General features: G+C 37.1%; 1 protein-coding gene across 1 annotated transcript in view; it reads left to right on the top strand.

Annotated features, from left to right (window-relative positions):
* DGKB (diacylglycerol kinase, beta 90kDa) overlaps positions 1-9,835 on the top strand; it is an 873,198-nt gene that overhangs the window by 224,691 nt on the left and 638,672 nt on the right. Inside the window, exon 5 of the mRNA XM_010862153.1 lies at positions 7,053-7,193. Coding sequence (XP_010860455.1) covers positions 7,053-7,193 — 141 coding nt within the window. The remainder of the gene's footprint in view (positions 1-7,052; positions 7,194-9,835) is intronic.

The following is a 9,835-nucleotide window of genomic DNA, read 5'->3' as shown; positions in this document are numbered from 1 at the left end:
AACTGTTGCTTCCTGACCTGCATACAGGTTTCTCAAGAGGCAGGTCAGGTGATCTGGTATTCCCATCTCTTTCAGAATTTTCCACAGTTTATTGTCATCCACACAGGCAAAGGCTTTGGCATAGTCGATAAAGCAGAAGTAGATGTTTTTCTGGAACTCTGTTGCTTTTTCCACGATCCATCGGATGTTGACAATTTGATCTCTAGTTCCTCTGCCTTTTCTAAAACCAGCTTGATTAATTTACAGAGCCTCAAATCAATCATAGGTATGGTTTACTTTGTGATGTGTTCTAAAAATATTTAGTAGCAAGCTAGAAAATATGCCATGATATTAGGTATTTGTTTTTATGCGCTAGACCAGAAGCCCTATGAAAATGGGATTTTCATCTGTGTCGTTCAATATTTGATGTTCAGTGCCTAGAACCTAATTTTACATGAATAACACTAAAGGTCTTTAATATTTATTTAGTTTTGGGACTCCCTGGTGGCTCAGCAGTAATGAATCCACTTACCAATGCAAGAGACAGTTTTTTTTTTTTTTTGATCCCTCTGTTGGGAAGATCCCCTGAAGAAGGAAATGGCAACCCACTCCAGTATTCTTGCCTGGGAAATCCAGAGACCTTGCTGGGCTACAGTCCATGGGGTTGTAAAAGAGTCAAACATGACTAAGTGGCTAGCTAACAACAACATGCTTATAAAGAATATGCTAGTTGCATATCTATTAAACGAAAAGAAAAATCATTCATAATCCATTTCCCTATGAGAATGCAGGTAAAGATTTGGTAAATATGTATTTTTATGTGTGCATGCTTATACATGCAAGCCAGTGTATACAAAGTCTTCTCACAAACCTGTATTAAGTGGATGGCCCAAGGACTGATCTGAATGGAAGGTGAATATTTAAGAGCTCTCAGCTATGGCTAGGATCTCTAATTTCCTTCCAGAAGTTTATGAAATAATCAATGTAGTTACTCTCAAGAGTCTTGAAAACCAGAGTCTTAAAAGGTCATTTATTGAGAGGCAGGAGACAGATTTCACTGATTTGGTTTTTGCTCTCTAGCACCGCAAAAGTATACTTAAAGCTTAAAATAATCCTGCATCAGGTTGCCTTTTAAATTGTCGGTGCACAACTGGTCTTTGTTTTCTTGAATGCAAAATGGAAATAATGTCTGACTTACTGGGTCGTGTGAGACTCAAAAATGTAATTTACATTAATAGTGCCAGCTATTACTGTTATTCACAAACAGGTCATTTTTCTATATTTCAGTTTGCAAATACAGAATAAAGATCAAATTCAGTGCAGTTTTTTCCCCCTTACAATATCATATACCCAGAAAGAATATATTAAAATTTAAAGAGTATTATTAGGGACTTCCCTGGTGTTACAGTGGATAAGAATCTGCCTGGCAGTGCAGGAGACATGGGTTCGATTCCTGGTCCAGGAGGGTCCTGTATGCCGTGGAGTGACTAAACCCACGGGCCCCAAATACTGAGCCAGTGCTCTAGAGCCTGAGAGCCACAACTGCTGAAGCCTTGTGGGCCCTAGAGCCCATGCTTTGCCAAAAAAGAAGCGCCACATGAGAAGCCTGTACACTGCAGCTAGAGAGTAGCCCCCACTCTCTTCAGCTAGAGAGAAGCCTGCATGCAGCAATGAAGAGCCAGCACAGCCAAATTAGTTAATGATTTAATTAAAAATAAAAAGTATTATGGAGATTTCATTTCGATGTGACAAATACAGGAATTTTGGTACCATGACTTTTCACATGTGATGGTTTAATTCCCACACTCAGAGTATATTTAGGGAACTGAGATTAATTCAACCAACTCTCAATACGCTGCCTGTGGACAATGTGTTGCCTGCACTGTGGTTGCCACGAGCTCAAGGTACCACTGAAATCTAAATTTAACAATCAATTAAAACAATTCAATTCTTTACTCAAATACCAGCCACGTCTCACGCCCTAAACAGCTGTGTGTGGTTAATAGCACTGTATTAAACAGTGCAATGTATAGAACATTTCTATCATTGCAGAATATTATACTGGTCAGGACTGATAGAAAAGTATTGTTTTTACTGCTTTTTGAAAAGAGCCTGAAGTTTGAAATAAGATGTGCTTGTATGCTCAGTCACTGAGTCGTGTCCGACTCTTTGTGACCCCTGGGATTGTAGCCCACCAGGCCCCTCTGTCCATGGGATTTTTGTAGGCAGAAATACCGGAGTGGATGGCCGTTTCCTTCTCCAGGTGGTCTTCCTGACTCAGGGACTGAACTCACATCTCCTGTGTCTTCTGCATTGGCCGGAAGATTCTTTACCACTGAGCCACATGAGAAGCCTCGATATGTGATTATACTATGTGATAAATTGCTTGAGAAGCCCGATAAATTTCTGCAAATTGAACCAGTATAAAAACTGGAAAAACCAAGTTACCAGAGTGTTTTCTTGCGTGATAACTTTAGAATTTTAATTTGTGTTATTAGTTTTGAATATTTCATTTTAATAGAGGAAGGGAAATAATGGAGATAACACTACTGTTTTCATTTTCTGTAATGCTAGTGTTTGAAGATAAATTAAACTGGAGCAGAGACGGTAATTGAACATGTACCAAGACAGATTTGCTAATAATTGAACCTTGAGACTGGAATTAAATGTATCTATTAGAACAGAACCTTTAAAGTCAGTTTTTCAAGAAATAGAGTATCCATATCAGAATACAATGAAAATAAGGTGTTTGAAGAATTTGTTGGTTATTAACAATATTCAATTTGACTAATGCTAATTGTTTTTGTACTTAAAACTTTGCAGAGAAGAATGTTTATATATATATGTATATATACATATATATAAAATCATCATAAAAGCAGAAAAATGCCATCAGAGTACAATTTAATTATTCCCAATAAAACTAATAGACTCTAATTGTCATGCTTATTTTCTACTTATTTTGTACTTGGTTGTACCTTGTAATATATGTTATATGTGTATAGCTATATATGGGTCTGCAGACATAAATGGCACGTGTGCAGGTGTATATACTTCAATTTTGTGGGGAAATATTTAAAGAAGCATAATCTTGGGCAAGTCAGAGAATGTGTGCATTTGGATGGCAATCACATGATCTTCAGGACTAAATATTGACCACTTAAGGCAAAACAAACACACCTTGCTTTTATACCTAGCTTCACATACAGTTCCAGTTGTGAACAGAGAGTTTCACCAGTGACTGGATGGGTTCAAATGGGCTTTGTTAAAGGAAAGTAGGCTTTTGAGCCTCTTCTTCAGAGGCTATTACTGCTAAAGAGAAGTGTAGGTTTCCATTTACCATCTCACTTCATGAGATGCTGTAGGCAGGAAACCAGGCTTGCCATGTTCATTTGCCATTTGCACAGTCTCCTGTGTTTTCTGTAGAACCCGTAGCACAGACGGCTTAAAAGGAAAAAGACTTTTCTTCAGGGAAGTGTACTTTCTGAGAGATGAGTAAGTACTGGGTAAGACCTACAGCCAAATTTAGGGACAGGAAAAAATTTTTTACAGGGTGGAGTACGGATGTAAAAATAACCTCTGTGAAGACAGATTGAGGCCCTATGACCTGTTTTCAAAATATTAAATAAAAAAATAAGCATTTTCATCACATAAGAAAAAGTGGGCTGATCTAAGGGAGAAGGTTGGGGCAGGAACCATCCCAAGCTTTTTAATGCAATACCTTAAGGTTTAGTACTCCAGCTCTCTATATTTTTTTGTTGTTGTTGTAAAGTAATTGTGAAAAAGGCCTTTGACATTTTATTTGTTTTCTCTGATGCACCCTATAAATCTTTGCAAAAAGTATACATTTTACCTCTCAAGTTTAGCTGAAATAGGGCTTAAGGAAAATTAGAATTAGTTCTTCATTGTGTGTTGTCATATATGCCCATAATTTCTTTTTTAATAACTTTTCAGTTCTTTTATATGTGAAATTATGATGCAATTCAAGGCATCATAAAACTTTTAGTTTACAACATATCATGAATTGCAAATGGCAGATGGTCATTTTGTCAAGCAGAAGCAATCTTAGTAGAGTAGCATGTTTCTTGACCAAAAGTAGTATTAAATTTAAATTATACATTTATGTTCATGTTCAGTATGTACATGACATACAAGAAAGGCAAGCAGAAAACTGTGATACTCATGTTCTCCAAATTTTTTTGTTCAGTATTATGAAAACTGGTACTGAGATACCATAACCTTAATTTTATAAATACAGATAATCATAAATGAAAAGATGTAAGTGAAAATGGATACTTTTTGTCTTTCTTCCAGATGAATGTGATGACACATGCTTTTTATTCTTTCTTATTTTGTGCTGAGTTGTAGTGTAAAATAATTAAATGTAACTTATTAAAGCATTTCACTGCCATAAAGGGGGGGCATGGAAGAGAGGATTAGCTCATCATACAGGATGAGTTAGGTCATAGTTTATCCAACCATAATTCAAGTGCTGTGTTCTCCAAGTCTGAAAGTTATGGCCATGTGAAGGATCAGTGCCAAAATGTCTTTTATCATAGACTGAGACTGCTTATTCCTACAGCTGGTGAGGCTTTAGATGGTTAGTTAGAAGTAGTCAGGTATTTTCTTTTTAAAGCTCAGAATTGTCTTCTATTCTCTGCCCTTGGTTTATAAAAGTGACCATATTACTTTGCATTAGATATACAGTGACACTTTTGTCAAGGGGAGAAATCAACTTATAACATATGTATGTATATATATGTGTGTGTGTGTATCTTTTTCAATAACGGTGAACAGAAGTAGCATTAATGTGAAGCATAAAGGTATATTTGAAATAAGGCTTTGGTAAAAATGAAAGATATAAAGCACTGTTTTTCAAACTGTGGATTTGAAAACTGTGGCCCATAATGAATTCAACTTAAGGGATCTTTGACAAAAGAATTTTAAGAATGAAATAGAAGAGAATAGGTTAACAAAGGAAAGAAAATAATGGCACATGTAGGAAACCTACTAGTATATGTGTGTGTTTGTATTTGTGCTGGATTAAGATTTGATGCTTTTGAACTGTGGTGTTGGAGAAAACTCTTGAGAGTCCCTTGGACTTCATTCTGAAGGAGATCAGCTTTGGGATTTCTTTGGAAGGAATGATGCTAAAGCTGAAACTCCAGTACTTTGGCCACCTTATGCAAAGAGTTGACTCATTGGAAAAGACTCTGATTCTGGGAGGGATTGGGGGCAGGAGGAGAAGGGGACGAGAGAGGATGAGATGGCTGGATGGCATCACTGACTCGATGGACGTGAGTCTGAGTGAACTCCGGGAGTTGGTGATGGACAGGGAGGCCTGGTGTGCTGTGATTCATGGGGTCGCAAAGAGTTGGACACGACTGAGCGACTGAATTGAACTGAAGATGTAAATTGTTTTTCTTACTTTTTCTTCCTATTGGCCTTGAACAAAAATAGTCTGTAAGCTATTAATGTAGACTAAAGAGGACAAATTTGCTACTTATGAAACTCTAGCAATTAATTTCACTAAGGTTGTTTCTCATCTGTAAAGTGGTAATAATGCAGTCTCCTTCACAGGGGTAATGGGAGAGTTAAGTAAGATGATGTTTTGTGTTCAAGTGCCCAGCATGGTTCCTGCCACATATCATACACTCAGTAAATGACACATTTTCTTAGCAGTAACCTTGTGACTACTAAACTAACTTCTGACTTTTCGTAATACATGAAACTGTATTCCTGGATATCTTGAAATGGCTGAAGGAAATGACAGGTATTTTATCAAAGTTACACATGGAAGGAAATAAACTAGAGCAACAGATGTCGTTAGGTTGAGGTGTGCTGGTGAATGACAGATGAATGACTGGCGTTTAGACTGTATTTGGTTAAGGTTATTCCTTCTGTTCCAGTAACTCCTGGTTGATTAGGAACCATGTAGCCATTCGCCCCATTAGCCATTTCACCCTCATACTTTTCATATGACCAAACAGACCTCAAAGGATTATCGGGGTGTACCTTGTCAGATGCATATGGTCTTGTTTCAGAGGCTTCTCTCATAAGATGGAACTATTTATTGTGAAAAGGTCTCAGCTTATTTATCATCATCCAGATAACCTGCAGTGATCAGCTCTTATGACTAGGCATTCACGTTCACTACCCTTGTCTTGGGGGTTTCCCTGGTGGCTCAGACGGTAAAGTGTCTGTCTGCAATGCAGGAGATACAGGTTCGATCCCTGGGTTGGGAAGATTCCCTGGAGAAGGAAATGGCAGCCCAATCCAGTATTCTTGCCTGGAAAATCCCATGGACGGCGGAGCCTGATAGGCTACTGTCCATGGGGTCACGAAGAGTCGGACACGACTGAGCGACTTCATTTCACCCACTTCTTCACCCTTGTCTTGGAATAGGCACAAAGAATAGGTGTCAGAAATAAAGTATGGACCGTATTTAAACTGCAGTTGTGTAGTCTTACTTCGCTAATTAAATCTGTCATGTTTATCCAGGTTTTTTTGTATGTTCTTTTTCTCTTGCCCATGGGAAGATTCCTTGATGGCGAAAAGGATGTCTTTTGCATGACTGGACATAAATGCATGTTTTTATGTATGGATGATACCTGGTTGTCAGTATATAAATCATATTGTGACGGATTCACATTTCCTCAGCTTTTTTTTTTTTTTTTTTATGAAAGACCATTTTTCAGTCTTCCAAATGATTTACAGCTGTCACTGCCTAAAGTGGAGAAAGGTGGAATAGGGAAGTAGTGCTTCGTGCTTTGGATTCTGTCCACCAACCAACCCTGGGCCACAGAATTCTGACCCACATACCCTCCAGTGAGTCTGCAGAGCAGCCCCCATGTCCCTGAATGCCAAAGAACTCTATATTACTTAAAAGAGTCATGGAATGTCTGTCTCTGTTATACTAGTACCAGAGGTTTGGGTTGTTTGATGCCTTAGAAACATACAGTTCTTTATATGGTCTATGCAATCGTTATCTCTCCATTTCCCTTTTTTGTTTGTTTGTTTGAGAGCACTGTGAATTTCTTTAAGTATGTAAAGACAAATATTTTTTTTTCCAGGTCTGAAAATGAACAAAGGTGCCATCACCCCTCCTCGTACTTCTCCAGCAAACACGTGTTCCCCAGAAGTAATCCATCTGAAGGATATAGTCTGTTACCTGTCTCTCCTTGAAAGAGGAAGACCTGAGGATAAACTGGAGTGTATGTGCTTCTTCGTTTAATTTACTTATCATGATTGGGGTTGTGGAAGGGGCTGGATATTGACAAACTTAAAATTGTTTCTACTATGGTTGCCTACATTCTTATTAAATGAAGTGACCTTGGTTATTAATAATAAAAAATCCTCCAACTGAAAATCAGACAGTTAAAAGACATTAAGAATCTAGCAATTTTAGGTTATTATTGATCAAAGTCCATTTATTACTGAGTATTTGAGTATGTTTATCAATTGACTTATTTTTTTTTTTAATTTACTCAGTTTGTTAACCAGGTTATGTTGAAAAGTATCTTTTGTGTTCTTTTGAAAAAATGCTTACTTCTAATATATAAAAGATCTTCTCATTAGTCAGAAAGAGGGTTCAGTTCATTATACACAGTCAACCTGAGCCTTTCTCTTTGGAAATCTTCCTTGAAACCTTCTGCACTAAGTTTCTTTGCTAGGAACAAATAATTTCTTAAATGCCAAATATGATAGTTTCATTTCTAGAAACTGACTCTGAATATTATAATTAAAGAATAGCTATTTTCCTTCTAGCATGTAGCAGGCACTTCTGATAGAGAATTTCAATCTAGTTGAAAGAAAATGTGATCTCTTTAAGAAAATACAGTTACTGAGCTCTCTCTGGTGGCGGACTGTACTCATTACAAGGCAGGAAAATACTTTTTTTAAACCTTTACTGTAAGCCCAATCATTTAATAATCTATTCTGTCTCTAAAGTCCTTGCTAAATAGAGAGCTGATGGTTTGCTCGGTAATCTGATTAGCCTGGTTATAATAGATAGCATTAAAATGAATTAAATATTCTTGCTACTGGGATGATAGTAAAGACAATGAATCCTAAATTTGATATTTCTAAATCAAATGTAGAATATTATGAGAGCTCAGAATTATGGTTAGGTAGCATGCTTGGTTAAATTTAATGATAACTTTTTAAAAAATATTTCTGTTACTAATAAAGAATTTAATATATGATTATTTAAGTCACACCTGCTTAGGTTATGAATAAACCATATTAACATCATTCTTTAAATACATATTTATTAGTTCTAAATGTTGAATATTTGCATTTCAAGATTTATTTGTATTCCTAAGAACCTGTAGAAATCTCTCTCATTCCAAAATAAATATTAATGTTTAGTGAATTTCTATTGAAGTAAAGGCCAGCAAGAAAGTTTTCTCAGGTGTTATCAGGGCCAGGTTTGGGATGATTTTAAAAATCCAAAGACAAATATTCTATTCCAGGTCTGAGAATGAATAAAGACAACATCACTTCTCCTAACACGGTCTTTGTGTTCCAGTTTAATTATTTTTAGGCCAACTGGAAGTATTTTGTTTTTAAGGTAGAATTCCTAAGAGGTATGTTTTGGTATGTTTTAAGTTCTCTGTTTAAATCTTTGAATCCATAGTCTTTGTCCACTATTGCAAGGCACAATGTTAACCCAGGAATGATTCAAAAACATTGGAAAAATCAAGTCAAACCTGACCTGTTGCTCACCTTTCTTCAGTGTTATCAATCCCCTTCTGTCTGTTCTTTGAGTTTTCCAGCAATTTTTTGAACTTACAACATTCAGTTGCATTTTCTTTTTGCCTTAACCATATCTTTAGATTTTCCTCATAGACAGACCTGTTAGCTCCTGACATTACTGCTGTGGTTTTTACCAGGTCTGCAAAGTAAATGCATTTCAATTTCAGAAGCACATGAAGGTACCAGCTATGTTGTGGTTTTCTTCTCTACCATCCTTAAGTTTGGAGGACTTTAACCTGGTTCTTACTCATCTGGAGCTTGTGTTTGTGTCTGTTTTTTAAATGCCAGTGCTTGGCTCCTTGCTCTACCAATTAAATCAGAAACATTTCTTTCATGTACTTCCCTAGCCATGTACTTATACATTTTCCCTTTTACAATTGCACATTTACAAATTCCTATATGCAGGTCAGGAAACAAAAGTTAGAACTGCACATGGAACAACAAAATGGTTCCAAATAGGAAAAGGAGTTCGTCAAGACTGGATATCGTCACCCTGCTTATTTAACTTCTATGCAGAGTATATCATGAGAAACACTGGGCTGGAAGAAGCACAGGCTGGAATCAAGATTGCTGGGGGAAATATCAATAACCTCAGATATGCAGATGACACCACCCTTATGGCAGAAAGTGAAGAGGAACTAAAAAGCCTCTTGATGAAAGTGAAAGAAGAGAGTGAAAAAGTTGGCTTAAAGCTAAACATTCAGAAAACTAAGATCATGGCATCTGGTCCCATCATTTCTTGGGAAATAGATGGGGAAACAGTGTCAGACTTTATTTTCCTGGGCTCCAAAATCACTGCAGATGGTGATTGCAGCCATGAAATTAAAAGATGCTTACTCCTTGGAAGGAAGGTTATGACCAACGTAGACAGCATATTCAAAAACAGAAGCATTACTTTGCCAACAAAGGTCCATCTAGTCAAGGCTATGGTTTTTCCAGTGGTCATGTATGGATGTGAGAGTTGGACTGTGAAGAAAGCTGAGTGCTGGAGAGTTGATGCTTTTGAACTGTGGTGTTGGAGAAGACTCTTGAGCGTCCCTTGGACTGCAAGGAGGTCCAACCAGTCCATCCTAAAGGAGATCAGTCCTGGGTGTTCATG

Source organism: Bison bison, unplaced genomic scaffold (assembly GCF_000754665.1).
Source record: "Bison bison bison isolate TAMUID 2011002044 unplaced genomic scaffold, Bison_UMD1.0 scf7180017864479, whole genome shotgun sequence".
Taxonomy (NCBI): domain Eukaryota; kingdom Metazoa; phylum Chordata; class Mammalia; order Artiodactyla; family Bovidae; genus Bison; species Bison bison.
Note: the sequence above shows the minus strand (reverse complement) of the source record. Positions and strands in the feature narration are given on the sequence as shown.